General features: G+C 40.2%; 1 protein-coding gene across 50 annotated transcripts in view; it reads left to right on the forward strand.

The window, feature by feature from the left end:
* Positions 1-19,826, forward strand: part of MAP4K4 (mitogen-activated protein kinase kinase kinase kinase 4) — a 191,200-nt gene that overhangs the window by 145,228 nt on the left and 26,146 nt on the right. For 4 of the 50 annotated variants that reach the window (XM_058684474.1, XM_058684485.1, XM_058684476.1 and 1 more), the window contains exons 13-22: positions 4,308-4,469; positions 8,313-8,399; positions 8,974-9,186; positions 10,153-10,314; positions 12,821-13,054; positions 13,985-14,091; positions 15,510-15,661; positions 16,356-16,453; positions 18,485-18,660; positions 19,466-19,586. In XM_058684474.1, coding sequence (XP_058540457.1) covers positions 4,308-4,469; positions 8,313-8,399; positions 8,974-9,186; positions 10,153-10,314; positions 12,821-13,054; positions 13,985-14,091; positions 15,510-15,661; positions 16,356-16,453; positions 18,485-18,660; positions 19,466-19,586 — 1,512 coding nt within the window. The remainder of the gene's footprint in view (positions 1-4,307; positions 4,470-8,312; positions 8,400-8,973; positions 9,187-10,152; positions 10,315-12,820; positions 13,055-13,984; positions 14,092-15,509; positions 15,662-16,355; positions 16,454-18,484; positions 18,661-19,465; positions 19,587-19,826) is intronic. The other 46 variants (XM_058684515.1, XM_058684481.1, XM_058684516.1 and 43 more) reach the window with 18 other exon arrangements.

Here is a 19,826-nt window from a genome sequence, read left to right on the forward strand (position 1 = left end):
GCTTAGTAGCAGGCTGCTGGTTGGTCGTTTCTCCCAGACCTCAGCATGGCAACCTCCAGGGCTCTCCTTGGAGTTGTGTCCCCTCCTGACTCTTTCCTGAAGGAGTCCTTGCTGATGATAGCTGAGGCGTCAGCAGAGATGGGGATGGCTTTGCTTTCATTAAAGTTTTTGTTGTTGTTGTTGTTGTTGTTGTTTAGTATAAGATAGAAACAAGTGCAGGCTATTGCTTTTCTTTCTGTTACTGTGATACTATAAGTCTAAATGGGACCTTCAACATCATATGTAAAAATTAAGGAATTTTTAGTAGTTTGCATGGTGTATAAGGAAATGGCAGTAAGCACATCATCTCTACGGCTGTTGTGGGTCTGCATCTCTGTGGTCATGTGGCATTGCTTAGCATAGTGCAGTGGCATGGAGGGTAAGAGAAACTGAAGGCGTATATCTGACACATATGTCTACTTAACATACCTTTGCACTGAGTATGTATATTATAAAACATGCAGAAATAGCTATCTTAAAAAGGGTGAGCTACAAATACAAGTAAATAAGAGTTGAGTGTTTTTTTTCCTAGACTTCACTCGATGGTCTTGTTCACTTCCAGAGACTGCTGATGTAGACACCTACCATGCTAGTTCTTCACTTCTCCCCTCTCTTAATTTCAGTGCATCAGGGCGCCCTCCACAGGATGGTGTGGGGGGCAGATCTTTTGCAGAGGAATGATTCTCTTAGAGTTCATTGCCTATAAGACTTTTTAAACACTTTTTCTCATTGTAGACACCAACTATTGACTTCTTCAAAATAATAACCATTGTAAACTCCACACCATGATGATTTCTGATGCACACTGCCTCCTTCGCACCCCCACCACACATAACTCTGTTCTGACAAGTCAGGAACCTGGGGCTCATAGAGGGGAAGTGGCTTGTAACAGGGAAGCTGAGCAGAATCAGGACCACAACCTCTGTCCCTTGAGTCCTTTCACTTGTCTTTCTAGGATTCCATGGTGTGTACTAAAATTTTTCAAAGGACCCCTCTAGCCCATTTTGGCTACTTTTGTTATCTAAAAGTTGTAAAATTCATTGCATAAGGTTCTTTGCCTCTTCTGACCTGTTCATATTAATCCGATATACTTGGAGCCTAAATTCTCTGAAGCTAAGGGGCAATTTTAAGGGCAGTAGATACTGCTTGCCTTTGATTTTGTTTCCCTTTTCTTTGTTTTTCTGTTTTCCTTTTGTCTGACAGATTTGGAGGGAAATTGTTTACATATCTTGTCAGGTAGCTTTCTCTCTTCCTTTGTTGTGATTGTGGGTTCTTATTTTCATCCAGAGGTGAGGCCCTTCTTACCTTGCCTGCCAGGTGTTTGCTAAACCCAATGTATTCTAGCAAGTCATTTCTCTTTTATAAAACCTGAAAGTGTCCTGATAGTTGCCAGCCTTGCCCATGGTTGTTCTCAGAACTGAGCAGTGCTGAGTCTGTAAAAATAGTAGAGTACACAAAACCACTCTCACTCCTCAAGACAGAAACTTCCACAGAGCTTCCATGTTCACCTCTTAGAGGAAAATACTCACAACTGTTTTAAGCTTTAAAACTGATCGAATGAGATTCTTTATGTTTTAGGTTTATTAGAAGGCTTTTTGTTTTATTTTGAATGTCTTTATATTCAATACAGAAGCTCAGAAGATGCTTTCCTTTGGAAGACATGGCTAGTCAGGAATATCTGAAAGAATTAAAGAATTTCTGTTTAAAGCAAAGAAACTTGTTTCCCAATTGGCAAAATATGAGGATTTTTATTACCAGTGTTAGAGAAATGGTTGTATTCTGAGCTTATATTTGTTATAAGTAACGTACTGGTAAAAGCCACTCTCTTCTTTTTGTTCCTGAATGGAAAAAGCAAAAATTGGATGAGATTCTCAGATTTCTTTCCTCAAGTGTCTGTGTTATATTGCTGGTGAAGTCCTGGAGCAGGGTGAGGTGGTTTTGTGGGTTTTATTTATCAGTAGCTAGTTAAAAAAAAAAATTTTTTTTTAATGTTCATTTATTATTGAGAGACAGAGAGATACAGAGTGTGAGGAGGAGGGGTAGAGAGAGAGGGAGACATAGAATCTGAAGTAGGCTCCAGGCTCTGAGCTGTTAGCACAGAGCCCAATGCAGGGCTCGAACTCACGAACTGTGAGATCATCACCTGAGCCGAAGTCAGTCGCCTAACCAACTGAGCCACCCAGGCGCCCCTCGGTAGCTAGTTTTTAAAAAGAAAGGCCTCTTTCCTCCCAAGGTGCAGCACAGTGCTCAGGGCCAGGTGCCCTGAATGCAAGCCCCACACCATGGCACATGTGCCTATATGGGCATTAAGCTAGCAAATGACAGGCAGCAAGTACATTGTATGGGGACAGTGTACATGTTTCAATTTAATAAAGATGCCTTGGCCATTAAAGTTGTAGTTTCTAAACACCAGGACAGGAACTCTTTTATTTCTACGACCCTACCCACACCCATGGGAAACTGTGTGTTTTGTGTGTTGAATTCTAAGAGCAGACATTGCTGGGAAAAAAATAAAGCATGAGGGGCACATGGGTGTCTCAGTCGGTTGAGGTCCAACTTCAACTTGGGTCATGATCTCACAGTCTCCGTGCTGACAGCTCGGAGCTTGGACCCTCCTTCAGATTCTGTGTCTCCCTCTCTCTGCCCCTAACCCACTCGCATTCTGTTTCTGTCTCTCTCAAAGATAAATAAACATATAAAAAAATTTTTAAAGAAAAATAACTAAACCATGCAATATATGGAATGAGAGAGGAGATGGGGCCAGAAGCTAACTCAGAACTGTATTGAGAGTAATGGTCATGTAACACTCAGCTGAGAGAGACCAGGTACCAAGAAATCTCTCTGTGCAAGGGTTCCACATGTAAGACATTTCTTTATATTTCTTAGGAAATCATTTTTTTAAGTGTCTACCTTCAGAATGAATGCTTGTGTGTGTGTGTTGGGGGGGGGGAGAAATTAATACTCAGACTATAATACCTACTTTTATGCCTATTACAAATATTTATGTCTAATATCCCCAATAACTTTATCCCAAACTTTCTTATTTAATAATCTTAGTGCCACATTGAAGTTTGTGGTAATACTGTCAGCTTCCTGTGTCTTGAGAAATTCGATGGGTGTGTATTCTTTAGACCTGTGCTGTCCAGTACAGTAGCCACTAGCCATATATGGCTGTTTAAACTTAAGTTAACTTCATTGAAGTAAAATTGAAAAGGAAGTTCCTCGATCGTACTAGTCATATTTTAGGTACTCAGTAGCAACATGTGGCTAGTAGCTACTCTATTGAATAGTACTGAGACAGAACATTTTCATCATCCTGGAGTGTTTTATTAGATGGCCCTAGTCTAGAGGCTAGCATTTTTCATATTTGTGGGAAGAATTGGTTAATTCTATACTTTACACTGTAGAAGTGCCTTATTAACAGATGTCTGGGGCTGGATGAGAAAAGCAGCCAGACAGGTGCCCATTGTGTCCCATCACTCTATACTTAGGGGTTATATAGAACAGCCTGGATTAGGAACGGTTGTTAGAGTAACGGTTGTTACTACCTACCTGCTAGTAGGATGCACATGGTTAATACTACAGGCATTAGAGGCAGAATGGCCCTTCTGGTTTGGGACTTGCTAGCTGGGTGACACTGTGCAAATCACGTGACTCTTCTGAACCTGTTTGCTCATCTGTAAAGTAGGATTGAAATACTTATTTCCAGGTTTGTTTTGAAAATTTTATTAGATAAAGGAAATAAAGAATATCAAACACTGAGCACAGTGCAGGACATATAGTATGCATGTGTGCTGTGGCAGTTTCTTAAATTCATTATTATGAATAATACTGGTAATTCTTATTGTTGTCAATTTCTTTTTCCTCTTTTTAACTATTTCTTTCCTTTCTTTGCTTTATTTCCATTCTCCTTTATTCCTTTGTCTTCTGTCTTTTTCTTCTGATTTAAGGGCCCTGGATAATTCTGTTAGTGATGTGCATGGATAAAGAATTCCCTGTCCTTTAGTTGCGTAGTATAGTGAAGAATGGGGAATTGATATCAAACAAAACCAAACTGTGTAAGGATTCACAGAAGCACCCCACCTTTGACCAATATTTATGAGGAAGCTGGTACATGTGGGGTGGAGGAGCAGTGTGGAAATAACTGGCCAGTCGAGATGGGGTCTGTGAACTTCCCCTCATCAGCACCTACCTGTAAATGGTCAGCAAAGTGTCATGAGACCAGTAGTTAGAAGATACCTGCTGATTACATATCTTTACTTGCGCAGCAACAAAGGAGAGAACGTGAAGCTAGAAGGCAGCAAGAACGTGAACAGCGAAGGAGAGAACAAGAAGAGAAGAGGCGTCTGGAGGAACTGGAAAGAAGACGTAAAGAAGAAGAAGAGAGGAGACGGGCAGAGGAAGAAAAGAGGAGAGTTGAAAGAGAACAGGTTAGTTCACAAAAGAATGTTCTGACCATGCATACGTGAGGTCATATGTGAGGTTGCTTTGTAGAGTTGGGGGATTTGGGACTCAAAGTACAGACACGTGTGCACGCACGTATGTACACACACACACACACACACACACACACGAACACACACACACATATTCAGGACTTCAGAGGTTTGAAAATGCCGAAGCACAATTGGAAGCACAGCAATAAATTGAATTAATAAATTGAAATTAAAAATGATGGATAAATTTTTACATTTAGAAACCTCTTGAAGTCAGTTGAGTGGTCTCCAAATAGTGTGATGCCCAAAAGATTTCTGAATATTTCTTTTTGGGCTTGGCTTAAATGCTTTGAACCTCAAATATCTGGATGATGATTAGCCTTTTCTTTAATGAACTGAAAAACCAACCACAAGGAATGTTTGAATTATCCAGTGGCTGAATATCATAATAAACATATTTGTATATAACTCAGTATATACCTATGTAGCATTAGAAAAACTAATAACATCGTGGTTTTGTTTAGCCAAAAAAGATGATATTTTGGTAATACTTAGAGCATTTTATTGATGCCAGCTATAGTTGTCTTTAGAAATCTCTGTTCCCTGAATTGACTGTGCTTTTGTGTCTGTGCTGTCAGTGTGAGCCCCTCAGAACCTCTTCACCTCTCACATCTTTGAATTGATCGCTCTTTGTTATGAGCTTTGGGTAAAGGAGGAAAGATATGAACGGAGACCAATTTAAATAATACTTGAAATTCGTACTTAAAATACTTATCAACTATGGTATTAACTTCCACAGTTGAGTATTCAGCTACTATCCTTGAAACTGATCATATACTTCAGGTTCTCTGCACATGTACTATTTCTTCCTGAGAATTTAAGGATATTTCTGTTACTATTGACATTATTGGCCAGTCAGCACTGGTGTGTTTTGGGTTTGTTTGTTTTGTTTTCCCCCACATTCTGATTTATACTTAGGGATTGCAAAGAGGAGTAAAAGTAATTAAGCTTTTGAAAGTTAAGTCTCCTAGGGGTAATTCTCACAATGTGATCGTGAGAGGAGTATGTGACAGTAATACTTCATCTTTAGTGTGCTAGTGACAGTCATTAATGTTCATGTATAGCAAGTATTCTTTTTTTATGTTAAATATAATTTATTGTCAAATTGGTTTCCATACAACATCCAGTGCTCATCCCAGCCGGTGCCCTCCTCAATGCCCATCACCCACTTTCCCCTCTCCCCCACCCCCCATCAACCATCAGTTTGTTCTCAGCATTTCAGAGTCTCTTGTGGTTTGCCTCCCTCCCTCTCTATAACTTTTTTTCCCCCTTGCCCTCCCCCACGTCTTCTCTTAAGTTTCTCAGGATCCACATATAAGTGAAAACATATGGTATCTGTCTTTCTCTGCCTGACTTATTTCACTTAGCATAATACCCTCCAGTTCCATCCACATTGCTACAAATGGCCAGATTTCATTCTTTCTCATTGCCAGGTAGTATTCCATTGTACATATAAACCATATCTTCTTTATCCATTCATCAGTTGATGGACATTTAGGCTCTTTCCATAATTTGGCTATTGTTGAAAGTGCTGCTATAAACATTGGGATACAAGTGCCCCTATGCATCAGCACTCCTGTATCCCTTGGGTAAATTCCTAGCAGTGTATAGCAAGTATCCTTTACCTCTTCTTGAAAATAGATAGGTATCAAAGTAGTTTTATTCTGCTTTCCTTATTCTGTTGCAAAATCTTTCGTGTTAACAGTGCTGTAAGAAACTGCACTTCTGCATGTTTGTATACATGTATGATTGTATTCTGCATGCTCATTGTATGTTAGGACATTTGTGGTTTGGATAGACGTGACTTTCCTGGTTGTCCTTGTGTTTTGAAGGCAAAAAGACAAAACGACTGTACTAATTTGGTCTTTCAAGTTATGGTTCATTTCAGTCTAGTTCAAAGAAGAGGTGAGTTGGAACTCAGATTCCTTTCTCAGCTGTTACAGGGGAAGGCCACATGTCATGCTAGGTCAGTGCTTGGCATAGCATGTGCCGTGGAAGGTTAGGCTAGGAGGAATGGGACTTGGAGCCCAGGTTAGAATCAGAGTGTCTTTGCAAATGCCCTTCTAGATACACTTTCCCCAGATTGGCTTTTTTGGGTAGTTTATTTTATAAGATAAAGGTTTCTGAGGAAATGTATATGTCATGATTTGTGTTATCCTGCATTCTCTAAACCAGAATTATTGGTTAACTAAAACTTCTGTCCAGCTCAGATGTATAGCGATTTTTATTTTAAAATGTGTGCCATGGTACGAGTGGATGGTCAGCATTAGACACTGCAAAGACGTAATCTGAATTTCAGAATAAAACTTCTCTTCTTAGATCTCTTAGTCTACTCCCTTTCTGGAACAGTTAGCTTTTTTCCTTCTTGAAAAGGAAGGAAACTTCTTTTGTTTGTATTTCAGAGTTGTTTAATATCTGTGTCCTATTTGAGCCTTACAAAAAATCTTGAGAGTTGCAAGAGAATGTTTTTTTTTTTTATTAAAAAAAATTTTTTTTAACGTTTATTTATTTTTGAGACAGAGAGAGACAGAGCATGAACGGGGGAGGGTCAGAGAGAGGGAGACACAGAATCTGAAACAGGCTCCAGGCTCTGGGCTGTCAGCACAGAGCCCGACGCGGGGCTCGAACTCACGGATCGTGGGATCATGACCTGAGCCGAAGTCGGCCGCTTAACCAACTGAGCCACCCAGGCGCCCCAATTTTTTTAAGTGTTTGTTTCATTTTGAGAGAGAGAGAGAGACAGAGTGCGAGGGAGGAGCAGGGAGAGAGAGGGAGACTGAATCTGAAGCAGGCTCCAGGCTCTGAGCTGTTAGCCCAGAGTCCGACGCGGGGCTCGAACTCCCGAACCACGAGATTATGATCTGAGCTGAAGTCAGACGTTTAACCAACTGAGTCATCCACGTGCCCCAAGAATATTCTTGATACTCATTTCTCAAATGAGGATACTGAGAAAATGGAAGGTTGAGGGTTTTCTAAAGGTCTGAGATTTCCAAACGTCTCTTGATTTCCTAGTCTATTAAATATGCATGCAACTTCAAGGTTGGATTTCTCCTCTTTACATGTTTTGGGTATGTACCTGTTTTCATTGATCCAGAGGCTTGTCATTCTCTTCCCCTTGAAAATAAGTTCTCCGCCCCCTCCCCACAAACACACACACACACACACACACACACACACTCTCAGTCTCTTCTTGAAGAGCCTGGGCCTATTCATTTGTGAGAAACCACCTGAGTCTGGTGTTCACACATCATGGCTTTCAGAATATAGTCATTCCAGGTACCTTCTGTGTCATCAGAGAAAACACAAATCATGTTTGTTCTGTTTTAATATTAAAACGGGTTTTGGTTTGGGGTTTTAAAAATTGGCAATCCATGCTTGTTTTAAATGATTCATCGGAACCCTCTAGGGCAATGAGAACCCTCTGGTTTCTTATCTAATTAAACTTGATTTCTCTGGTCTACCATCCTTAAGAGGAATATCCTGGTTCTTTGAAATCCTGCAATTGTATTTAACAGCTGCGTTCTTACAGAAGAACTATCAGATACTTTGGTGTATATCAGTAGAGTGTATATCATCATTTATTAGACTCTTTAGATCTTCATTGACCAATTTCAAGATCTTGGGGACAATCTTTCACTATATGTTTCATAATATATCCATCACTAAGTGAATTACCACTGAAGACCATTGGGGCAAATGGTTCTTGGTGCTCCATTCAGGTGGTTCTGATGCTTTCCTTTGGGATAAATTGATTGCTGGGTAATTTCTGTGTGACAGGAGTATATCAGGCGACAGCTAGAAGAGGAGCAGCGGCACTTGGAAATCCTTCAGCAGCAGCTGCTCCAGGAGCAGGCCATGTTACTGGTAACGCCCTGTATCTGTCTTGTTCCGTAGCATTAGGGCTCATTTCTCTATCCCTCCCCTGAGCTTTAGGCATAGCCGTGGTGATTACCAGACCATTTTGGTTAGCGTTGTGGGCTGACAGGCTCAAATGGAGATGTCCTCTGTGGTCATGCTGCTTTGGGCACATTTCGAGGTGGCTTCTATTTACTTATTTCCTGTTGAAGAGTTAACCGTTCTCTTTGGTAGATAGCAAGGGTTTGAACAGAACTTGGCATTCAGTGAACAAACTAGAATGCCAAAGGCTGAAAGTTCAAAGCACATGCCATAGGATTTTTGCCTAGTACACTAACTTTTGAAACCACCAAAACCAACTTTTAATTGAATTCTCTCTCTGTCCAGTGATATTATGGTTAGCAACAAGCTGTCATATTTTTCCGCAGGTAATACGCTATTTAAAATCCCAGTCATTTTGCTCTGTGATTAAAAAAAGGTTGGGGGGAAGGCATGGTCTTTGTGAAAAGTTGAGAATGAATCCAGAGAAGAGGCGAGTTGTGCGGTGGCCCATAGATTTAGTGTTCTCCTCTCCCTCTCCAAGGAGTGCCGATGGCGGGAGATGGAGGAGCACCGGCAGGCAGAGAGGCTCCAGAGGCAGTTGCAACAAGAACAAGCATATCTCCTGTCTCTACAGCATGACCACAGGAGGCCGCACCCGCAGCAGCAGCAGCCACCGCAGCAGGAAAGGAGCAAGCCAAGCTATCACGCTCCAGAGCCTAAGCCCCACTATGAGCCCACTGACAGAACCCGAGAGGTATTTTCTTTCCTTTGTTGCTTAAATATTGATCCGGTGTTGCTCATTCCCTGGGAAGTTATAGAATGACTCTTAGGAGCTGTGTAATAGTAAGCCTAGACAGGGACACAGAGAGCAGATCAGAGCCAGTCTTTTGGTTTTCTAGCCAAGAAAATGTGGTTCAGACAAGTGAAAGGACATTTGCCTGCGGTCCCTTATCTGCTTGGTGTTTTCTCCAGAGACGACCAGAGTGCCTCTGTAAACAACTCTTGGGTGAAGTGAGCACTAAACAGAGGGAAGATTATATGGCAAAATCATTCTTAAAATGTGCATAAGGGGATGGTGGCCTGGTTAACTATTTTTCCAAAACCACCATGAAAATGAACAGTGCCTATAGCCCAATTATACTGCCTTTTTTAACAAATCACTGATTGTGATTTGTTAATGAAATTGGTGCAGTTGGGCCACCCATAGCCTCCTGGTGAGGATGTGGCTAAGCGGTAACTTTTGGAATACTAGGAATCCTGGAAGCTGGTTGACTTCTGCAGTGTGTTGAAACCTGGCCTGTAGGTGGCACCCTTCCACCACGTCTCACCCTCACAGAGAGTAGATTCTAGGAACAAGTGTTCTCCGTATCCTAGAATGCCTTTGTTTTGGGTACGATGAAATGTGTTTTGAATTCCTGATGATAATCTTCTAATCTTAATCTTTTGGTGTAGTTAGTTGTGACGTTCATTTTTTTTTCTAGTTTTTTATCGTCATGTACAATCTTAGAATTCTTGCCAGGAGATTTTAAAGGCTTAATTTTTATCTTCATATTTCTTTATCTCAAATTGAATTTTAGCCCTATTATATTTGCCTCCTCTCTTTCCTTGTAGTTAGAGAAAAGAGAAAATTTCTCTCTAGGGCCCTTCCACTCAAGCTTTCTTTGGGATCTCTGCTTTTCCCTACTAACACTGAGTTATGTCTTCTAATTCTCTGATGCAGGTGGAAGATAGATTTAGGAAAACTAACCACAGCTCCCCTGAAGCCCAGTCTAAGCAGACAGGCAGAGTATTGGAGCCACCAGTGCCTTCCAGATCAGAGTCTTTTTCCAATGGCAACTCCGAGTCTGTGCATCCTGCCCTGCAGAGACCAGCTGAGCCACAGGTAGCAACAGCCCGGTGGCTGTGGGCTGAGGTGACTCACACGGTAGTTCACTAAGCCATGGGCCTGCTTGTAACATTCACAGATTGGTTTGTTACCACATTAGGAAAAAAAGAGATTCACAGGAGTGATTCTAAATTAACTTACAGGTGATATCCCCTTAGTTGATAGAGAAAAGAAGGATTTTTTAAAAAGATTTTTATTATACTCATTAAGGATATCTAGATTCAGTGATTTCTTCTTTTAGTCTTTTTGTCTTTCCTAACTCAGATGCTCATAAACAAATGCCTCCTTTCTCTAATTCAAAAATTTTTCAGGTTTGTTTTTAGAAAGTACATAGAGGGAGAACCAGAACCTTTTCTTAACCTTTGATCCTTGGTTTCTGGCCAGTTGCATGAGTGGGCTTTTGGAAATCCAGTGACAGCCCAGTTGAAATTACATATAGAATTTCTTGGTTTGTCCAAATGTACATATTTTTTCTGGGAGAAAAGGGCCTTTCATTAGATTCTCAAAAGGTTCAAGATCCAAAAGAAGATATGATCTAGTAGGTTCAGTATGCATTTCCCTGAAGTAGGCCAGGGGAAAGGTCCTTTCATTAGGTTGACCACAGCATTCTGCCTTGTCTAGGTGAGGGAGAACCCCTGGGCTGAGTGCTATGTGGTTAAAAGAGAACCCTCTGTCCTGTCCAGAGAAAACAGTTAATAGCAGGGATTATCCATATCAAAGATCTGAGAGGTCCTTAAAATACAGATTCCTATTCTCTTACTGAAAATAAGTAACATTTAGACATTTGGCACCTTGAAGCCTGAGTTGACTTGTCACGGATGCTTGCATGTGTTCGGGGACAAAAGTTCATATTCTTGTGATTGAAGTAGCTGTGGTGTTCAGAAAAAAAAAAAAATCCAAAGGAGGATTTGAACATGCTTTACAATAAATAATCCCAGTATGGAGGAGTTGTTTAAAAAAAAAAAAGAAGAAGAAGAAAAGAAAAAAGAAGAAGGACCAGACCTAATAAGCAAAGCATGTGTTTGTGGGGTTGGGGGGTGTTAGGGGACAGGGAGGAATTTACATGCAGTCAGCAGTGTGTTGATTCACAGAAGAGCTGAGCCACAAGCCAGATTGTGAAGAAAACAGTACAGGTTAAAGGGGGGAGAGGGAAGGGAAGAGGGACTACTAGTACAGTAGGTTTGTTTAACAACATTTGGATGAAGAGTCTAGGACTAAACTTTTTATTCTGAAAGTTAAACTTACAACAAATAGAAAATTTTTATCTATTTGGCCACTAACAATTTAGAAAATAGTTCCTGAATTATGTAGGCTACTTTTATATTAATGATTATAGCCTCCCTTTTCTTCTTTTTACCTAAAGTTGCTTTGGACTGAAACCTATGCTTATGAAAAAATTCTTTGAGGAGACTGTTCACATAGGATTCTATTTTTAAACCCAATTTTTATTATAGTTGTAGATAATGCTTTGTTTCACATTTTTCCACCTGAAAATTTTAAACATTTAAGCGGTCTGGGATTATGCCAGTAAGTGGAATTTGTCCCTCTCCTATGGGACTTATTCTGAATCTTGCATGTAGAAAGGTTGAGCCAATTGTGATTTGGTATTTTTAGTTCTCATTAAGTGCGTTGATATAATAGATAGCATAGCTGGAATTATATAAATTGCAATCTAATATAATAAAATACAGATTATTTCAGAGATTATTTTCCCAATTTAAAAGCAACCAGATTAACTCAGGTGACAAGTTGTTGTTAACATTTTTTTCAATTGTCAAGTAGAAGGCATACTCCAGTAGCAGCAGCAGAGGGAATGATAGTATTGAATATTCCTAAAGAAACCAAAATTCCTTTTTTTGTAACTACTATGAACATGGATAGCAATCTCTAAAGCATGAGTGTTTTATGACTTGAGAGAAGAAAGAAATAAAATCGGTGTATTTGAAAAGTTGGCTGTTTTTAAGTTGTATTGCTGTAATCTGCCAACACATAGGGGTTTGTCTTTGCTCATTAAATGTGTTCTGTGGTTATTTGGTCTGAAATTTTACGAGACCAGGTGATGTGAGGATGGATAGATAGGTCTGCATGTATGGCAGTGTCTGTCTTGTGGTTTTTCTTTTCTCCCTCTCTCTGCCTGTCCACTCTCTGCTTTGACGTGGATGTGCATGTAGCATGTTGTCCTCCCTTTTAGGATTAGGACTCTGTGAGGGTTTTTTTGTGTGATTTTGTTTTGTTTCCTTAATCTTTGTGTTTACTGCTATCTGTAATGTTAGCCTGGATATTAAAAGAGTTTTCTTTATAAATGTAAATTTGCTTTTTTCTATATATTGTGTTCCCCAGACTGCTTCGTTCCTTAGAAGTATAACTGTTCCACTGCTTGGCTTACCGAGTACTGTATTGCCCCAGTTTGCCTTCCCCTACTTCTTGTTTTGGATTTGGTATTGACCAGAAAAGCGTTTTATGCAGAACGCATTGAATGTTTTGTGTTTTGTTTTCTTGTAAGGTACAGTGGTCCCACCTGGCATCTCTCAAGAACAATGTTTCCCCTGTCTCGCGATCCCATTCCTTCAGTGACCCTTCTCCTCCCAAATTTGCACACCACCATCTTCGCTCTCAGGACCCATGTCCACCTTCCCGCAGTGAGGTGCTAAGTCAGAGTTCTGACTCTAAGTCGGAGGTACCTGACCCCACCCAAAAGGCTTGGTCTAGATCAGACAGTGACGAGGTGCCTCCAAGGGTAAGAAGCAGAAAGACAGATGTGTGCTTCTTTTTTCCATTTTGTTATTTAAAAAAATATATTTATTTTAATTAAGGGTATGATGGCTTCACCAGAATGAAGGGGCGATGAAACTTCAAAGGAACTTTTTACAGTGGGGAAAGTTCCATAGTTAGGCAGTTATATTCAGCCAGTGGCCAGTTAGCTTTTTATGGTTGTTGTTAGTGCTATACTTAAACACAGAGTAACAGAATAATACATGAGTAAGTCTATAAAGAATATACTTCTAGAACAAAAAGAATCAAAGTATATTTTAGCAGCTGTCTTACACATTTATACAAAAGCTATAAATTGTTTTGCAACATTAATGATTATCAAAATTTTCAGAAAAGGTCTTTTAAGAAAAATTTAACATAAACATTTCCAAAAAAATGATTTTGTTCTTTTTAAATTGAGGGATTTTTGTTTTTCAATTTTTTGTTTTGTTTTTGGTAGTTAGTGGTGAAGTTAAATGAAAGGCACTTTTTCATTTCGTTAATTTTTCCCTCCACTTGGAATTTGCTTCCTCTGAATATTTTCTTGCTTCCTACCAGTCTTCATTTCCTACTGATCCGTTTGTAGACCATTGTTTGGTTTCTTTGAGCTTATTTTTCTGATTCTCACATGATCTCAGCAAAATGCTTTGTATGTCCCCTGCCACTAAGCTTCAGTACAAACATCATTTAAATGTTACGGAAGTGTAGAAAGGCTGTTTGTCCTGGCTCCTTTGATGCCTTTGACTTAAATTTTCTCTATCATATTGAATCAGTGGAGGGCATAGAAGGATCAGGGAGAGGGGTAGTGATAGTAAGGCTCACATAATTCAGACTGTTGTAAAAATATGTTTTGGTAGGGAAATATTTTTTTCTTCTCATTTTCAATAATTTAATTGCTATATTTTTCTACCCCAAGGTTCCTGTGAGGACAACATCTCGTTCTCCTGTTCTGTCGCGTCGGGATTCCCCACTGCAAGGCAGTGGACAGCAAAATAGCCAAGCAGGTCAAAGAAACTCCACCAGGTAAGAGAAGAGGGAAGCTTAAGAATAGGTTTACTGCACAGAATATTCCATCATACTTGTTTTCATAAAAATGCTCATAAACATGGAACCATCTGGGGTAAAGAAATCATCAGTTTGTAAAAGAAAAACTGCCAGGAAATCCATTATCATGAATAATAGCAAACTGGTCTATAGTGAAAAAAGAGTCTGAATCCAGTGGTATGTTTGGCAGTTTTAAAATGAAAACTCCCTGTCTGTGTAAGGGCAAGTGGAAGGGAAGGCAGGGGAGAGTCTGAGACAGTTGTAACCTGAGGGAGTTTATCCTCTAAAGGATGTCCTAATGCCTTGGGAGTGGTATGGAAATCACAAACGAAAGAAAGTGCGGGGTTGACTTGCAGTCTGTAATAAACTAGTGAGTTAACCAAATAATATTTTCAGGTTGTAGAGCTGTTCTGTTACTTAAAATAGCCAAACAGCTATCTAAATTTGAATTTAACTTCATTAAAATTCAATATAATTAAAAGTTATTTTCCTTAGCTGTGCTAGTCCCATTTCACATGCTCAGGAGCCACGTGCATGTTATACTACCATGTTATACTACTCAGCTACAGAGTGTTTTCATCCTCTCTGTGATTTCCATTGGCCAGTGCCGTCCTAGGAGAAGGAAAGGGCACTATGTTGACTATTTTGTACTTGATCACCGCCAAACCTCTGAAGTTAGCCTTGTGCACATCTAGCCTTTTAGAACTTGAAGTGCTAAGATGGAAGACAGGCCAGAAGCTGCAGAGAGCCTTCTTAGTCCTTAAATGATCAGGGTAGACTGTGGGATTCTCCTGTGACTGAGTCTCTGTATTAACTGTAACCTAGCAAACTTGTGCTCTGATTGCATCTGTGGCCAGGGTACATCACAACCTGTGCTTTCTGTCATGTTTCTAACACAGCCCATGCAAGGGAGTATGCTGCATAAGTGTTGGCCCTTGAAGGCACTGATGGACAGTGAGAATAGTATAATTTTGTGTGTGATTACATAAGTAGAATTTTTTATAATAAGAAACTGAGTTTGTAGCTGTGACAGAAATAGTAACGCTTTTAGACTGAACAGTAGCATTTCCTGTCAGTTGTGATGAAGATGTAGGGTCTGCTAATGGTAGCCTGTCATTTAACATTTTTGATACGAGATTATCTGGGACACTTTGTATACCCAAAACCAATGTGACGTGTGTGAACTATACTTGAATTTAAAAAAGGATCTGGGAGATAAAAATCCATGAATAACCTAATTAACTTTTGGTGAATTTAATGTTAAATGCTGTTTTAATGTTAAATGTTGCCATTTTTTTCTCACCTAGATTTCAAAGACATCGATGGACACATCACGCATATGTTTATAACTTGATCTTGGCATAATGCATTAGCTTTTCTCTTTTCTTTTCTAACAGCAGTATTGAGCCCAGGCTGCTGTGGGAGAGAGTGGAGAAGCTGGTGCCCAGGCCCGGCAGTGGCAGCTCCTCGGGGTCCAGCAACTCAGGATCCCAGCCTGGGTCCCACCCTGGGTCTCAGAGCGGCTCTGGGGAGCGCTTCAGAGTGAGATGTAGGATGCCTTTGTTTTTCCCTTCCCTCATTAACAGTATTGGGCTATGATAGTGTATTGGAGGTTCTTTTTAGTCATGTAAAAAGGCCTATGGTTTTTCCACAGCTGCATACCACAAAGCAATGTTTCAGTACAGGTTGCTAATGCTACCATAATTTTAATAATAAAGAGTTCACTTTTGAGAGCTTACACATGCCTCTCACTGTGAGCACTTTATATGCATAATCTCACTTAATCCTTAAAATGACCGAGAGAGAGAGAGAGAGAGAGAGAGAGAGAGAGAGAGAGAGAGAGAGAGAGAGAGAATGTATTGTGTCTCCATTTTACAGATTAAAGCAACTGCAATTTAGTGAGATTGATAAACTTGTCCAAGATGATTAGCTAAATGTCTGAGCTGGGATTTGAACCCACTTCTTAGAATGTAGGCTCCCATCCACTCTGTCATCATTATTGGTTATTTTAACTGTCAAAATATTAAGTTAGTGAAAGTTCCCTCCAGTATGTCATTGACATAATGTAACAAGGTGTTACGAATACATGCTAAGCAGAGTCAGGTCTGAGTGTGAAGCCTTGAGTGGGGTTAGCAGGAGTGGGAGGGAGAAGGAGGGGAGAGAGGCAGAGGCTGGGTGGGCTGGGTCAGCTTTATGTGATGCACTTCTCTATGTTTATCCATTTCTGCTCTTGAATTTCACAGCGTCATCCAAATCTGAAGGCTCTCCATCTCAACGCCTCGAAAATGCAGTGAAAAAATCTGAAGATAAGAAGGAAGTTTTTAGACCTCTCAAGCCTGCTGTAAGAATTCTACAAAATCAGTTTTACTTATTCCAAGCTTGAGTGAGATCTCTTAAAAATATGTGGTTGAGAAGCTTACAGTCTTTTTCATGGGGCCCTCTTACAGATTTCAGGACTTAGAAAGAGTGCCGTGTCCTCACACATTTGTGCACACTCATACCCCACCACTATAGTAATTTTTTTTCAAAAAGTACAAAAGAAAGAAAAGCCTTTTTATTTTTACCTCTTTGCTCAGCGTTAACCTTTATGTATTCTTAATAAGTTGGGCATTTACAAAGTGGCTTTAAAAAAATTTTTTTTTAAATTTATTTTGAGCGGGAGTGGCAGAGAGAGAGAGAATCTCAAGCAGGTACCACGTTCAGTGCAGAGCCCTATGTGGGGCTCAATCCCACGACCGTGGGATCATGACCTGAACTGAAATCTGAAAGTGTTGTCTGAAAATGTCTGATGCTTAAACAACTCAGCCACCTAGATGCCCCAAAACTGGCTTTTAGACTAAATTTTTTTACATTAACTTCTTTCTTCAATTCACCTATTATTTAAATTCTGCCTTTTGGTACCAGAAATGACAGTTTTGACTTCCTCATACTTGGTCTTTAATCCTTGTTGCATTAACTGACCATGTAACTGTGCCCATTGGGGGTTTTAAGCCTTTTGGAATTTTGATTTCTTGCTTGAATTGATTTCTGTACTTCCCCTCACTCCCCTCTCTCCCGTGCTTCCTTGTGCTGTGCATTCTTCATCACTGATGGCTTCTCCGGCTCACTGAAACTGCTACTGCACTGAAGGGTGAAGTGGTAAGCCCCGTCTCTGAAAGATTCTGCAGCAGAACAACATTCCAACTGCCTCTTCATTTTAGCTTATAATCCATCCACATTTCCTTTCCGCCCTCAACTTCCCTTTTTGTTCTTTTCTAGAATTCAAAAGTCCCAGACTTCTGCTTTATCTTTTTAACACAGAATTTACTGCATACATTTATTGTTAAATACAGCTTCTAAAAATAACTTCTTAAAAAGCTACAGTTGTAATTATGAAATAGTAAGACCCAGGGTCCAATACACTGTTATTTCAGAGGCTTAAGCTCAAAAAAGAACAAGATCTTCTTACCTGTGGAGAAGGAAACTCAGTTGGAACACTAAAAAGAAAAAGGAAAAGTGACTACATAGCCTGCTTTTAAAAAAAGTCATTACTTCCAAATGTAATTCCCAAGTAGAAACCTCAGACTTTTATATGAAAATGTAGAGTATAAATAATAATTACACTTAAAAATTATATTTGGATAATTGAGTATTAAAATATCTCAGTATGGAAGAGTAAAGGGAAGCGAAGCTCCTTAAGAATGATATCTTTGAACGTGGATTTCAGTTCTGTCTGATGTTCGTATTTGTTGGCAGCGTTGCAGGGAAGTGTGGGTAAGGTGGCACCAGGGAAGTGTGCCTCACCTCCTGCCGACAGCAGCACACACTGCCTGTACTTTCTCACTTTCTGTGTCATGGACCCTCTTAGGAATGTGGCGAATTGTTAACACTCTGTGAAGTGAGACATGAATAACATACTCACTTTTCTTAGCTTTGAAATTGTTAAAAATAAAAGAGTTAAAAATAATGAGTTCACCAAATAAAAACTCCCAATCAGCCCTTTTTAACTAAAATCTTGCTTTCTGGATAGTTTTCTCGAGAGAAGACTTTGTTATATGGGCAGAAATCCAGGGATTTGCCTTCACACATTTGTTGATCTAGTATTTTACATTAGGGTTTTTAAAAAACACTATTACCTTATTGTAAGCAGATTGTTTTTTATTGTTGTGAGATTTGAACTGTGTGCAACATCTTTAGCTTCTTTTCTATCGAAAGCTTGAAGAGCTCACCTTCTTATTAATTATACTGGTAAATACAAAATAGTTTTACAAAACTGATACTGTGGCTATCTTATCAGTAGTTAAAATGAAGAATGTCTCATAATTTGCTGTTTTCTTCCCACTGCCCCCTGCGTGTGCCCCTTTGCCTTACTCCTTTTTGTCCTGTGCATTAGGATTTGACTGCACTGGCCAAAGAACTTCGAGCAGTGGAAGATGTGCGACCGCCACACAAAGTGACAGACTACTCCTCATCCAGTGAAGAGTCAGGGACAACAGATGAAGAAGATGATGATGTAGAACAAGAAGGAGCCGAGGAACCCACCTCTGGACCAGAGGACACCAGAGCAGCGTCAGTCCTTGGTGTATTTTAGAGAGGCTGAGAATGTCTCCACTGAGCTTTCTTTCCATTTGGAACCAGTTTTTTCTAAACCTATCCTGATTCTATGGCCATTTAACATTTAGTTCTCCTGGATTCAACAGCAGACAGCCTTCATGTTTTTCCCTCTTCTGTGTGTGTGTGTGTGTGTGTGTGTGTGTGTGTGTGCGCGCGCGCGCGCACTTGGGCACGCGGGCACGTGTGTGCCTCTCCCCAAGACCCCGACGTGTATTTTGTTTTATTTTATTTTTTTAATTTGAGGAAATGACAGAAGGGAAGTTTCAGTTTGATTGAACCACGTTAACCATAAGAATTCATCCTAAATTTTTTGCTTAAAAACAGACAATACTGGCAGAAAGGTCTTTGTTGAAAGGGAAAAGCTAAGCATTTATTTTCCTTAAGGAAACTATATCTGTAGCCTGACCTCATCGTACGCCTTTGGGAAGGTGGAAAATCTTTTTTTGTTGTTGTTGGGTTTTTTTTGTTTTTTTTAAAGTTTTATTTATTTGTTTTTGAGAGAGAAACAGAGAGAGTGAGCAGGGGAGGGGCAGAGAGAGAGGGAGAGAGAGAATCCCAAGCAGGCTCTGCCCTGTCAGCATGGAGCCCGATTCGGGGCTCAAACTCACACTGTGAGATCATGACCTGAGCCGAAACTAAGAGTCGGACTCTTAACCGACTGAGCCACCCAAGCACTCTGGGAAGATGAAAAATCTTAAACAGGATGTTTTCTGCTCATGGGATTATTATGGCCCTTCACTTCTGAATTTTGTTCCAATAGGTCATCTCTGAATTTGAGCAATGGTGAAACAGAATCCGTGAAAACCATGATTGTCCATGATGATGTAGAAAGTGAACCAGCCATGACTCCATCCAAGGAGGGCACTCTAATCGTCCGCCAGGTACCTGTGTCTTCTCTTTGTTGTTAGAGGCAGAGCTTCTCCTGTAGTCATTAACCCACTTGCTCATTGACTCACTCATGCTGTTTCTACATCATCATCTGTTTTCATGTTAACAAGACCCAGAGGGTAGAGTATCGGGGGCTAGGGAGGCAGGTATGTGCTGCATGCCAAGAAGGTAGCTAGCGGTCTTCCACCCCACATTGCTGCTCCTCTGCATGTTTTGCGGCAGCCCTCATTCAA

The sequence above is a fragment of the Neofelis nebulosa genome, chromosome 9, assembly GCF_028018385.1.
Source record: "Neofelis nebulosa isolate mNeoNeb1 chromosome 9, mNeoNeb1.pri, whole genome shotgun sequence".
NCBI lineage: Eukaryota > Metazoa > Chordata > Mammalia > Carnivora > Felidae > Neofelis > Neofelis nebulosa.